We start from the raw sequence: 15,081 nt of genomic DNA, 5'->3' as shown, positions 1-15,081 counted from the left end.
TATCTTGGCTAAGAACACCCCAGCTTCTAGGATCCCTGCCACAGCACTGGGGAAGGTACACAAGCCACCGACCTGCCCACATCTGTTACAGAAAGAAATAACTCCAGTAAGTGCAGAGAAGGCGAGGCAGCATGCTGAACTCTGGAGCAGGGAATGGGGAACGCAAAAGTTCACTTTTCTAACAGAAACAGAGGAAAGGCTGCCTCTTAGGAAAGAGAAAGCCAGGAAAGCTTTTAGGAGCAAGGAGGCTAAGCTTCTCTGAAAAACTAATTTTTCATCCCTCCTAACTTCTGAAACAAAAATTGATTTTGTAGGCAACCATTCAGTTTGTTATTAGTTGCTCTTAACAGCATTCACTCCGAATGACAAATAGAGGCACTTCGCGAGGAAGTTTCTATTAAGCAATTATGCCCTATAAAATTAAAGCAGTGAAAAAAGGGCTTCTGGACAAATTAAAGCAGGCATAGCACGCGAGGCAGACTTGGCCTCTAACTCCAGAGGGACAGGAGACACGATGCTGTTGCTTGCGTGCAAGGGAGGCCAGGAAATGTGGCTGACACCACTAATAGCACAGTCCCTGTAGAAGCATACATGGAGGTACAAGAAATCTCTCACCACAGATTTGTCGAAGTCCAAGTTTGCTTCCTTAAAGCTACAACCCAGAGAATGCTTGTCCAGCAGAGCCAGGCCTGCTGCCTTATCACCCCGAATGACTCCAGCCCTTCCACGACCTACACCTCCTGTAGCCATCACATAAACTGAGCTCTGGCTTGGATAGGAACTGAATTCACTCCCCCCCCCAGCCCCTTCTGAGGAAAAGCAGCATTTTTCAGGACACTTCAAGGAAAAAAAAAAAAAAGCTTCATTTCACACTTTTTGACATAGCAAATAACTGCTTTCCTGCACTCAACAAATAAGTGTGCCACAAGAGAAGAAAGTGAAACACAGCTCAGCTGCTTTGCTGCCCATACTGTTTCTGAGTAACTCCCATCTATTGACACCGGGGAGGCATTAGCCATTTGCACACAGACATGCACCCCTGCCTTCTCCTTGCTTGATTTAAAAGAAAAGGGCTTTTTTTCCTTTTTTTGCCCTGAGAGAAGTAATAGCAATGAAATAGTTTTGCTCAGCATGTAAGGTTGCCCCTAAATAATCAGACTGAATGGGTCAGTCAATGCAACTATAGGAAAGTAGAGCCTAAGTATTTTTAAAGTAGGAGGAGGAAAGACAGAAACACCTGCAACTGGGGCAATTTCAGCTCTTGCTCACAAGTGTTTTGTCCAACAAGGAAAGGTCATCATTAAAATATTTCAGACCACCATCCCCTAACACTTCAATATGAATTTGGGTTTGATTTTAATTACTGCTTGTGCACTTTAAAGAGCTGAACTTTTTTGTTTTATTCCTTTTATTTGTTCTTTGAAAGGACAGGACAGCAGATTCTCTATGAACTCTGGCAACAAAGCATGACATTTGGCCTATGAATACAGAGTAGCAGATACTGCTTGTACACATTTGGAGAAGGTCAGGAGCAGTGTAGAACCCTTAAGTCATCAGGGCTACTTTCTTAACCCTGTAAACACAAGACTTCAATAGAAGTACTAATGCACTATTGAGCTTTCTGCTTCCAGTTCACCACTTTGACTCTTGCTCAGATTAAGGACTGAGAAATTATTCCCCTTGAATGGTATTTGATAGATGAGGATTTTTCATCAATAAACCCCACTAGTAGGCTTTGCACTACATTATGGCATACAGCAGGAATCTTTTCTCTTTGTAGTCCTCTATACTCATCATTAAGAGACTCATTTAATTTCAGGTGACTCCCACTGAGAAAGTTCTCACTGTTGCTCAGGATTCATACTGAAAAGAGCACAGCTTTAGCCCAGTGCAAAGCAGCAGCTCAAAGTCATTCCACTACAACACCAGAGCATTTGCCAGTACTAGGAGTCACTCATACCCTTGAGACTAAGCAGGTGAAGGTCAAAACATGAAGAAAAAAAAAGAAAAAAAGCACAGCTTTATTTGGTAAAACATTTGAATGTCATTTGGGGGGCAGAACCACGCTCTCGGCTATTTGAGCTTTAACAAATAGGAAGTCACATACATCGCAGCTTATGCAGGCCTGATTCATTGCAGTCAAAGCTTCCTGAACTCTTCTTTGCCTCTACAAAATCCAACTGTACTAACGATTTCCTACAATTCAACTTCATCCCTTCCCTTCTTGAAGCCTAGCTGTGACATCTCCTCATATTTTAGACCTCATTTAGAGATGTAAGTTGCCACCTCCAGCCAGTGCCGAGCTATATATAGGACTTCACACTAACCATAGATTTAAACTCAGTGTTAAACCATGCTTCCTGGGTAAAGAATTTCCTCTCCCTCCATAATGCTGAGAGATGCTCAAATCCTGCCATCGCTTCCAGGGCACACATGCCCACAGACCTATAGCTCTCACTGAACCCCCTCTCCTCTTTTCTCATGAGGGCCTTGATGCTCAAATCTACCTCAAGTTTGTTTAATACCAGGCCCAACGAAAGCATGATCAAACCACTCAATGCAGTGCCATAGCCAACAAATACAGACTAAGAAAACCATGCATTGACAGACCAATGGTTTGCAAGATTATTCAGAAGAAACCAAACATGGTTTATGTTGTACTGCAAGACCCTACTGCCTCTACCATTTCTCCCCATTATTTTAGCATTCCATCAGCAATGATTTAATATCCTGCTCCACAAGCTGCCATCAGTCTCACAGATGAAATGGCTCTGGTGAGCAAAGCAATTTTTTCCCCCCTAAGAATTGATATAATGCAGGGGGGATGCATGCAGGGACTTTTAATACATAGAATTCACGTTCACAGGGACTGTATGTATGATGTGGAAGATGGAGATGCACAGAACATCAGTATAGTCAAGCTGAAAGAAATGCTGGCTTTTTGGAAAGGATTGCCATTCTTAAAGCTCTCGACTGCTTCATCTGGGACTGAAGTCTTTATGCAAGTCTTCTACTGGAAGCATTCTTGTCGCTTCTTTCTGAGCAGTTACATTTTCATGACCTTTCTGAAATGATTCAGAACAAAGCCAATTAAGAGTGAAGGACAGAAAAGCACAATGCTGGGTATGCAGTCTCACAGCTGAAGCAGACCTCTCACAACAGCAATACATTCCAGAAAGCACTGGAAAAGGCTGATGGTCTCCTCTTTCTGCAACTCTAGCCACTGTATCATCTACACTGTTCTTGTGAATTTATAGAGAATATGTCAAAAGCCCTCCTTATATTAATTTTTATGGGGAAAAAAACATTTTGCTATCCATCACATTGCTAAATGAGATATTGTTTGGGAATATATCCTCAGAGGATAACACAGTATGTCTGTACATATTTAGAGGGTTGCCTTACTTTTTCATGAAAAATTAATTACATATTAGTGAAATTCTTATCTCAAGCCATAAACAGAAGAGAACCAGACATGGAGAGGAAAGTTTCAAAGGTAAAATATAAAAATAGTGAACCAACTTTAATGTTTCCTTTATTTAAAAAAAAATACCTGAGAGCATTTCATACGCATTTAACAACATGATTCATTTCAAAATATGAACAATTCTAAAAGTGACAGATCATTGGTGTGACTGCATTGCTGATCTTCACCTCTGTAAGGAAAATTAAAGATGAAAAAGTCACGCCATTGAGTGATACCACCTTTTCCACCTGTGCTTTCCGAAGAAATCCAGCAGATTATGTACTCTTCATCTACAAATGTTTTCATTCTAGTTTTTCAAACTTAAATGGTCTTACTACTAAACAATTAACTTTATCTTTAAAAATTGTTTTCCAAGACACCTGCTGGCTGAAACCAAAACTGAAAACAGTGTCCCCAGTACTTGCTACACCTGAGAACTGTTTGCTAATAGTAATTCATCCAGAAGTCTATAAATATTTTCAATTCCAGCAACATTTCTTTTACTGTTATTAGTATGCACAACAGGAAATTCCAAACTACTTGCTTTTGAATTTCCAGTTTTCTAATATGTGATCAGTATTTCTTTCTATGAAAAAGAAACCCTTACTAGTTAGTGATTTTAGTTATCTATATGTTCTCTTGGTTATTCAGATGTAATGAAGCAGGTAAAACTTGTAACTTACTTGATATTATCAATTATCAACTACAAAGCACCAAGCTGACATTTTTAGAAAAGCAACCATCGTATTCTCACTGTGACATTTCAACGGTTAGCACAGAGCCTACTATATTGTTAAGCAAAGCTAGAACAGGCTTTTCCCCTCACACATATCACAATATCACACCATTGCTTACAAGGCATTTTACCACAACACCATGAAATAAGTAGCACAAGGCTTGTCCTGCTAAGCCAGGGCAACTAGCTAAGTTGGAACAAGATGACAAACTCCCAGGCGTATAAGCCCTTCCTCAAGCTGGTATGTCCAAAAGCTTTTCTGATTATGGTAGGACTCCTAAAGATATTTCCCCCTGTGAAAACTCTGTCTGGAAGTCATAATGGCCCTGCAAAATACCACCCTGAGAAATCAGTGTATTTAATTCCAGAAAGTCAACACTTGTGCCTACAGTCCAAAACTAGTCTTATCTGACTGCCTCACAACGCAACAGGAAGAAAACAAAAATTTCCCACATCTTCTGCACAACTGAAATCCTAGAGCTAGACAAAAATGTTATAAAACATTTATTCAAGAGTGCTTATTGAGTACTGAAGTTATATTGTTATGCATGTCAAATTCAAGCCTCTGTCTCCTGTGTGCTTTCACTCAGTATGCCTCACATACACTGTTTTTTCAGGATACATCAGTTAGTACTTCCTTGCAACATGTCTTTTGAAAGTTTCTTCAGGCAGAGGGAGGCACCGGAAACCAGATTGCCCAAAATTTAGATACTGTAATTCTAGATCTTAGGTCAGCTGCACCTATTCCAAGTTTAGGGTTGAATATTAGGAGAGCATAGGAATATTTCAGGTGCAGCACATCATGAAAAACAGAAATCTGAGAGAGACCACTCATTTATAAGCAGGTCTTATTGTTGAGACCATTATCGCAGGTGCTCCAGGCTACAACACTGTCCCTGACACTCTGGTGCAATGCAACAGATGCTTTGAATGGTGCCATGGCACATATAAACCCAAACTGGTTTTGCTCTTTACTTCCACTGACACAGTTTCTCAAGAAGATGAATGAACCTTGAAGAGCTTCTAGCAACCCAAACGTTAAAGCCTTTTCTCTAAGATGCTATTTCTCCAGTGAGCTATCATTAGCAGGGAGACATACAGAGGCATTTGGGAATGCCAGAGGTGTGCATGAATGCTCACCCATAAATAAGTCAGATGAATAGTACATTCTGCAGTGACCTAGTTGAAAAGCCTTGACATCTTTATTTGTATTTGGTTTTAACAGCATGTCTGAATTATAGCTCTGATTCCCAGCACCTCACTTTGCCATACATCAAGCCAATCCAACTCATTAATTTCATCTACCTTTTCATGCTTTAAAAATTTTAGTCAGTGAGCAGGGAGATGTCCCAATCACTTCCCACTCCCCAAATCAAAACCCACCAGGAATTCTGACTAGTATGAGAGTGACAGGATGGTATCAACAGCAAAAGTTTAAAACTTGCATTACCTAGCATCAATTTGGATGCTCCCACTCTCAGCATTTCCTACAGACTCAGTAACTTTGTTCAAAGCATGATATTGTGTAAGAGTGCTAGGAATTCAAAATTTCCCCTCTTCACCTTTTTGATTAATGCTCATTGCCACAACCCTATCACTGTCCTCAGAGGACTTAAAGAGGTCCTTAAAACAGCACATTTGCTTCTTTTACCTTCCACGGGCTAAAGATGAGAAAGGAATGCAGAAAAACTTGCATATGCCAAAGGCAGGGCAGGGAAGCACTGGGAGAGGGCAGGTGTGCCTGCAGAACTACGAACACACCCCAGCATGGGCAGTTGGGTCTGGGCATGTGGACAGGAGGGAAGCCTCAAGAGAAAGGAGAAGTTAATTGACTTGTGGCAATCCCACACTACAGAGAAAGAAGTTTGGCAAGCAATGCAAGGTCTGCAGAGATCTCCAATAAAAGCATCCTATTAAGGAACTCAACCAGACACCATCCAGCAATCAGCAAGGAGCATTATCAGTTCCTCACAGAGGACTTGCACTGGAAGACTTTTGTGTTTGCTTTCAAATGGCAGGCACAGCCATTCAGCATTTTTTTATTCCCCAATTACACAGAAGTTGCATTACCATGCTATCTAGAAATTTCTGTCTATGTCCAATCATTTATTAAGCAGACAATAATTAAGAACAGGTGTCCCCCCACTCCCTCAAAATGTTTTTGTCTTACACTTAGGATAAGGGCAGCAAAATCAATTTCCAGTTGCTGGTTGCATTAATAGTCCTACTGTCTCCAGTGGTCACACTGCAAGTGAAAGATGATTTTCTAATCTGGAGTTAGTATTTCTAAAGAGCAAGGGAAAGACAAGTCTGTCCTGAATATAAAATTGGGCTGTGTGGTTTTGCAAGTATAAAGTAAGCAGATGGGCTGGGTAGCAAGAGAGCCATGTCACTCACTGTCCAGATAGCACATCAACACTTCTCTCGAGTTACACCCATCAGAGCTCTATACTTCAAACTGCAATTCAGCAAGTAGGCTCTTAAATTATCCATAATTGCTTATTTTGTTCAGATTTTTTCATTGCTTGTTTGTTTGTAAAAGACTAGCCAGGCTGTCTGGGAACAGCTTGGCTGCATCATGGACTGAGAAATAGAGCCCGACTATCATAGGAGGGGTAGCCCGCAGTGTCAGTTTTAGACAGCAGATGGCCGGGAGTAGAGAAAGCTTCCAAGCACATGGTATGCCAAAACTTCAGCAATTTTCTTTTTGTCAAGCAGCTTCCAGAAACATAAGATGTAGCTGAACCTCTTCACGCTGGCCAAGATTAAAACCAGAGAGCATAGTAGAATCCCACAAAATACTACCGCTTCCTAAAAATATTTAGGCTGTACAGTCTAAGCAAGATAGTGTATGACTACAGCAGCTTCCTCTCCAATATTGGCTAAGGAATTAAAGATGCAGAAAACATGACTTCATTTTCAATGTGCATGCATAAACAGACAAACAGCAAGATCCTGATCAACCTCAAAGACACACTATGACATGATGGAAACTGAACAACTGGGCCAAAAATGAGGGTTCACATCAAAAATGTTTCAAGAAGTTGCTGAAGATGCACATGCTACACATGTAATAAGCAAATACAAGAAGTGAGTGTACCAGCAAACATATACCAGTCCTCCCTCTTGTGAACATTAGCTATTACTATATTGTTTTAGTATGAAAAAAAAAGTCTGACAGTTTTCCAGCTGTCCATCTGACAGTATGACAAGGAGTTTCAGACCTTTAAGTTGTGGCTCAAGTCCTGTCCCAATTATGTGATTTAAAAAAAAAAACCACACAATAGCAATTGGATGAGCCTGACACAGACTGCATAAAAAGAAATGGTGATGTTGTTACTAGTAGACAGAAGCCAAGACCAATCATTTGAATGACAGCACCACAGTGGTCCACAGTTTCAGCAAGCACCAAACAATAAATGAATACGGACAAAAAAAAAATCTTATCTTTTCATTTCAGACTGGTGTCTTAAACAGCAAAACCCAGGGAAGGTGGATGAGTTGCAAGGCTTGCGCCGCTTCTCTTTTGTTGCAAGGAAAATTAAGTCTAATTTATACTTCACATAAGCACTTACTTTCCTTAACCACCCAAACCCTTTTGTGCAGGTTATTTGAGTTTGTCAGAGAAAGACAGGATAAACAAGATCCATGCAAAGAAGATTCATTTTTGAGAATTTGTACAAGCCCTTCCCCCCCATCCTCTTAATAGCTTTACTGGAAAGTTATAAAAATAAAAAATGAAATCCAAAAAGACTTACCCACAGATTTCAGGAAGCTTCTACAAGCTTATGACTAAACAAGGCTCTGACAGTATAGCACAACAGAAAGCCCTATTTGTCCCATCCACTCCAAATCCATTTCTAACTCAATGGCCTGCAACTGCAAGTTTCAAGCTCCCAGTAAGTCTCCTGTGTCACAAAAGCTCTGCCCCTCCAGCATTCACCACCTTTTATTTAATCGGTAGCCTCAGATATAGAGCTTCACTCAACATACAGCTAGGTTTAAGGATTTTACTTCCACAGGTACATTGAATTGTACTTTTTTCAGGATGCTAAGTAACATGTTCTTTGAGAGTTATTTCCAGATATAGCTTCTCTCAAATTCACTGTCCTTCCTCAGAAAGAAGCTAACTTGCCTTCATTTCTGTGTCCTGTTATAACAGCCATCTGTCAAGCAAGCATTTTAGTTCAAAGTAATAGAAGTACAGTAAAGCAGGGATTCTGTCCAACCCTCATCTGCAAATAGCTCTTCCAGAAAAAAAAAAAAAGGAAAAAAAAAACCCAAAACACACAACCCACCTACTTGAAGATCAAATTGGTTCAAATTTTTAAGAGCTATGACTAGAATTAGCACTTTAAACTGGAAAAACATTTTTGCAGTTTAAACTGCAAAAAGACATTTGGAAAGACCAAACAACTATACACCTTACCAGGAGTTTGGGGTTATTCCATAATTCAGTGTTTGCAAGTACAATCATAAGAAGCGGCCAAGATCTCTCTCTGAACACCATTTAACAAATGACATTTTCAACCCAGACATTACTTAACATTATAGTCTATTGTTTTCTCTCTCTGCAGTCGCCTTAAAACAAATAGCTGGTTCAAGTGAGCAACAGCATCTTTTCTAGTGTAAATGTACAGAAGGCTAACTGCTACAAAGTCTTTCCTTTGCCTTCCTACACTTGTGTTTAATTGAAAACGTGTGAAATGAGACTCCTCAACTCCTACACAGCACAGGATCCTGTCCTTGATGCCTTGCAGATCCCGAGATGTGGAAAGGACTATTGCCATGAAGAGGTCTCAAAGACCACCAGCAAGGGGGGGGAGGGAAGGGAAGAAAAAAGAAACCAACGTACAAATGCTATTTTTTCTGCAGAACACTCAGTGCGCAAGCCCATGGCAGCTCATCAATTCATATAGCTCAAGCTTTGAGACCTCAACTAAAAGAACTGAAGGCTCACATGATGTTAAATGTATTTACAGCATGAATTTTCATTGCAGAGATAGGACAGATTTTGCCATAAGCATAAATGTTTCTATATTCTAGCTGCCACGTTGGACTGATGAGGAGTTGCTCTGATTTACTCAATGACCTTCACTGGAGAACCCTAACTCTGAATGTAATCTGGCTGCACAGGGAAGTTGCCGTTCCCTACCAGTTGCAAGCAGTGAACTCATACACTCACACTCCTGCATACAAGAATTAAAAAAAAAAAACCAAACCCAAAAACAGTAGTTCTGCAGAAACTTATTTCTCAGTTACAAGATGGCACATCAACAGCTAGTGGGGTTCAGCAGCAAGACTCAGGACTGACACTTTGTTACCAATCCATTTGCCTCTTGGACCAGCTAAGTTTGAGGAGTTCGAGAAGCAAAGAACAGGAAAAGGGTTTTTAAATGTTTGGGCAATAGATTTGCACTGAGCAAATTACACTTGCTTCTACTGCAAGCACAACTCCCACAGACACAAAAATACGCTGCCTTTTTTTTTTTTTTTTTTTACCTCCTGTATTCAGCAGTGTGTTTAACCTTGGAGCTGTCAAGCTCCATCATGAATAATGAGCCATGACAACACTCCAAGTCATCCTTAGAGAACAGACCAATTTTTACTATATGCTACACAAGGCAAAACACTGTTATATTCCCATGGTACCCTACCTGCTTTGAAAATATACAGTAATGTGGCCATCAAGAGGAGACCACAAGTAAATACAGAAAAGATAAGCTACTTCTTGATATTTCATCACCTACAAACACAGAACAAGCAATAAAACATGTAACATCCTAAACATTCCCTATTTAAAATTAAACCAGGACCGAGAAGGAGATTTGTCTCACTGAATATGCATTTCACACAAACATTTCACAGCCAAGGAACATCTGCGTTTGAAACAACCCATGCTGGCTACAGTATGAAGAGACGGCACCCTGCAGGTCACAGCACCGTGCTCGGTGACCTCTAGCAGATGAGCACAAACATGGGACAGGAGGGCAGCCCGTGCCCCAAGCAGCCCCCCCCCCCCGACGCTCTCAGAACAAACATACTCCCCCATACACATGGCACTGCCGGAAAGTATAGGAAGAAATTGTAGTTGCTTGAATGACCGATTGAAGCTCCTCTACACCAACGCCCTAACCATGCCAAGGCAGGTCTTTAAGAAGGCACAGCACAGGTAAATGAGCAATGGCAAAAGCCATTTCTGCTGTGCACCTCTCAAGCTCAAGGGGAGGAGGAAGACAGAGCAAACAGATTAATCTAAAGAAAGGAAAAACTACGAACAAGCTGAAGATTTAAACAGGCATTCACTTCTCTCCTAAACAACAATGGAGGGTTGTGGTTCCAAATATCCCTTTAAAAAAATAATCATCACCTGTTCAGGAAATAAATGCACCTGGAGAACACACATGTTCTCTAACACACCCAAGCAGCAAGCATCTGTTTTGTGTTTCTGCAAGAGGGGAAAAACAAATATATCCTTATTCATGACCTGTTTGCAATGAAGTATTTGTTCATGGCTTTGTAGTGGGGAAAAACTTACCTTTATTTCTGTGCCATTTCCTAGTTTTGTTGCCACAACTGAAAACACAGTGCAGCATCACTTTCCCCTCTCTGTAGGGCACCACTTCACTTACATTTCAGTTTCAAAAGTTACTATAAACTATGGTAGCTTTCAAAAAGCTCTGGAGAGCAGGAAAGCAGCAATGTCAGACAGTAGATGTTTGTCTTTCCTTCAGTTGCTAAGTTTGCAGTGTCAGACAGCAGAAACCAGCCCTGAGCACTTTGAGGAGCTTTAAGTGCTAACACATCTCCCTCCCACTGAACTGCCATCAAAAACCAAGCCCTACCCTGCAAGACTGGATGGCTCTCAGACAGCCGAACTCAGAAAATAGAGTTCTTCTCTATGGTTGAAGCTGGAGAAGACCCTCTACCACTGAAGCAATAGTTACACACAATAATGCATTTATTGACAATTTAGTGCCACCCATACACTTCCTCCACCTCTACTCACGTCTTTCACATACAAAGCATTTTGCAGCTACTCACACCACACTAGATCTCCCCTCCCCCTGCAGCACTCCCAAATCAGCGAGACCAGTGGTATCGCCACACACAGCACTACTACAATCTGGTTCAAAACAGTTCTGCTCCTAACAGAGGACTCACTCTATACTCAAAGTCATCCCTCAAATTCCAGGGACAGTAATTTTCTTTTTAGCATTATAGTTAATATGTCCTCAGCCCTCTGCGTACACCCTGTCAGTTTCTCACACTCCCTGATAATATATTTCCATTTATGCCCCACATCACAGCTCTGCACATTTAGCAATTTCATTCCCTGCTAGCAATATCTGGCAATAAGATCCCTTTAAAGAAGGCTAATTACAGACTTCACTTGAACAGAAATTGGTCCTGGGCCAACCCGTAAGCTCTTTAATAAGCTTTCAAACTTCACTTCATGCCAGGCAAGACTTTGTTCTCCACCAGGAAGAGCGACGTAGCTCTAAAAGCAAAGGTGGAAAACTTGTCACTGCAAGAGGAGGAGGGAAGGTCACAGCTCTAATTCCTCTTGCAACACTGCACCTTCTCGATGCGAGTCTTTGCCTGGAGATACACTGCCCATGTTTCAACAAAAAGTAAAAAAACCTAAGGAAGCAAGTTCAGATATCATGAAAATAATGAAAAATAGTCACCAAAAACCCCCTGGCTGACAGTTGTATCATAAGAGGAACGAAGACCAGTATGACACAAAGTGGGACAACAACTCAAAAATTAGGAATTGATAAAATTAAGGATGCATGGTCACGTGCATGCATGGAGCATGGCATTTTGAGAATGCTTGTGTGAAGATGGAGTTCCAGTTTTCAAAGGGATGGAGGAACACAAGCCAAAGTCTCTCAAGCACCTCAGTATCTAGTCCCATATCAGGACAAATGTTTCCATTATATGGAAATATACGCCAGACTTAGCACAGAAAACAGCAATCCCACCTGCGGATGCTCCTCTCCACCTTTGTACTACCGTCACATTTGCTCTCTGTAAGCTGTGCCCACCACACCTAGTGAAATCACATTTCAGCCAGACCATTTTCCTGAGGGGAATTAATGCAAGACTCCGCAAACCACCCTCCGTGCTACCTGCCCAATAACTGGGGTGGGAACTGAAAAGGGTAATTGATAAAATGAGGGTCAACAGGAAGATGGTCCTGTTTTGAAGATACAAGACTAGCACCCAGGAAAACTACACGAGAGCTTTCTGGGCAAGATTAGACAAGTCATCATTTTCCATTGTGGTCAACAACTACATGGCATCACGTGCAGATGTCACACCTGATATACTAATATACCGCTGTCAAAGTGGCTGACTGCCCAGGGAATCCCAGCTGGAGCCTGGGGGAACCACACACACTGAGTACACAGCTGTCAGGAAGTCTCCAACTGGGAACTCAACCCACAGGCACTTAAAGAAGTGTTATGAGCATTACATATGTAAAGCATACGTATCAATAATGTCTATTTGACAGAGATTAAACCCATGAATATCTACAACATCCTCAGCTTTTAACATGCCTAAAGGTTTTCCTCATTGGGAGATGCCACACTAAAAGAATAACTTGTGACAACAGCAGACTTTTCTCCTATATATAGGTGAGCCTTTAAGAGGCCAACAGAACCACATTTGCAGAAGGGCTACACTCCTACTCCCTAGACACTATTAAAACACATTTTAATCATCTTGGGGGACACCTTTGGGAGCAGGGAAACCAAGCCATCGTACAACTGCAAAGTTCCACATTAATTTTGAAAGGCAAATCACAAATCTGACCACTCTCCAAACCCTAAAAGCTGAGAATAAAAAAGTGGTGGAAAAGGAACTATCTTTTTCTAGCATTTTTCTCTGAAGTACCTATGCAGATTTTACCGAACCATTTGCAGGGCTTCCCAACTGAAGACAGACCTAGTGGGGAAGAATTTAATCTAGAACCTCAAGACTATCAAAATGAATACCTGAACACAGACCACCATAACAGGAAACAATAAGAAACCCGAGATGTGTGTTAATATATGCTCTAATTATTAACACACGCAAACACACAGAACCTATCAGAAGTGCCAAGTCATTTGAAAGGAAAAGCACTATTCAAATACAGATATTTGCCAGCAGCTGTATCGCCATCATATTCTCTTGCCGGTTTTGACTCAGTGGACATCAAGTTAATCCCACAGGACAGTATCATTCACTTTTATAATAGCTACTGACCTCATTTCTGTGTTTGAGCCCTGCTGTAGTGTCATGACTAAATGTGGCAAGCAACAAATCACACTCTGTCAGCAGCCAGTGCCTGTCCTTTCTCCTTTCAAAGCTTTCATTCATTTCTGCATTTTTTAAAGTCATGCTGCTTCAAAACAGCTGATCCAGATGGTGGATATTCGGATTTCAACCTTCCCACATGGTGATGTGGCTCAAGAAAATAAAAACTGTTGCTACCTGCTGCTGACCTACTTCCTTTGTTTCCTGCCATACAACAGAATAAACAACATAGTTCATTGAACTAGTCTTCTGCACCTATCCACCACTAAGTAGAAAATATAAAATAAAATTAATAGAGGAAAGAGAGGGAAGGAAAAAAAAAAAGCAGCATGATCCAATTGGGGTAGGGGGAAGCAACTCTCACCTCTATCGTAGTCATCTTCCTCTATTGCTTTTTCCTGAAGCCTCTGAAGCCGTAAGACCAAGGATTTTATCTATGCAAAGAGAAATAATTAATTATGAAGTTGTATTTAAAACTATTTAGACTATTAACCTTTGCATAATATAAATTTAATGGATTACTGCATACTAGAATGGCCTAGTTTTGAGAGTTAAGCCCAACATTTGTTAAGTGGACTGACCTATTTTGAAGTCAGCTGAACTGCAATTACTTGAGCCAAGCCTAGCTTTAGTCTAAACACATACAGAGAATAACAAACAATACTTCTTGAAAAGGAGATCATGTGATCATAGGATATTTTTAACCCTTTGAACAAATCAAAGTAAGGATTATTAGAGGATTCTGTCAGCATGACATCTACTCCTGATCATAATGTACTCAGTGTGTTCTTGAGCCCATTCTAACAATTTCTTGCCTGAGTTTTGCACAGAACAAATCCAGAATTTCCATATGCAAACCACATTTTCTTCTGTAAGTGAAAAAAGAAATACTGTGTGAATATTTTGGAACAAATATACTCATGTTATGGCATGGAAAATTGTGTTCACATGCAGCCAATGAAATTTCATTAAAATATAATTTAGGCTTATCTACATAACATTGGCATTTGCATTTTCAGAAATGTTCACATTGCAAATGCTACACGGGGAAAAAAAAACAAAACACCAAAAACACCTATATCATATAGGGAATGTCCTTTCCCACCCAAAAAGAAACTCTTACCCTAATAATGTTTTATTTGAAATGTTACTGCTTCTCTTTTGTCCAGACCTTTCATGGTAACAAAGTTCTGAATTTGCTAAAAATTCCTAAGGCCAGGTGTGCATTCAAAGGTAATTACAAGTTTTCATTGTTAGAAGACTTTGGTCAGAAGGTAGGCAGTCCTCTCCTCATTGCCGTGCCAGCTGCAGCCTAACATGGCTACAGTTACAAGACTGAAAAGTGTTTTCTTATTAAATTTATACATGACCTGTAGCAAACAAGCTATTATCAGCACTGAAAAAGGTAAGCCTGGAAAAAGATGCAGCATATATTCTCCTATCCCAAAGCCTAAAAGTGCTTGGGGAAGCGTTTCTCAACACAAGAAAATCTGTACTTTAGACAGTCTGTATTTATGAAATATTTCACTCCTCCTATATTTAAACTCTAAATTGCATTGAGAAAAATAGG

At 40.5% G+C, this 15,081-nt stretch overlaps 1 protein-coding gene across 11 annotated transcripts in view; it reads right to left on the bottom strand.

Annotated features, from left to right (window-relative positions):
- The window catches only part of DISC1 (DISC1 scaffold protein), a 208,207-nt gene that overhangs the window by 169,218 nt on the left and 23,908 nt on the right, over positions 1-15,081 (bottom strand). For all 11 annotated transcript variants that reach the window (XM_054821736.1, XM_054821737.1, XM_054821746.1 and 8 more), the window contains one exon: positions 13,876-13,945. In XM_054821736.1, the coding sequence (XP_054677711.1) occupies positions 13,876-13,945 (70 nt within the window). The remainder of the gene's footprint in view (positions 1-13,875; positions 13,946-15,081) is intronic.

The sequence above is a fragment of the Grus americana genome, chromosome 3 (genome assembly GCF_028858705.1).
Source record: "Grus americana isolate bGruAme1 chromosome 3, bGruAme1.mat, whole genome shotgun sequence".
NCBI classification, from domain to species: Eukaryota; Metazoa; Chordata; class Aves; order Gruiformes; family Gruidae; genus Grus; species Grus americana.
Note: the sequence above shows the minus strand (reverse complement) of the source record. Positions and strands in the feature narration are given on the sequence as shown.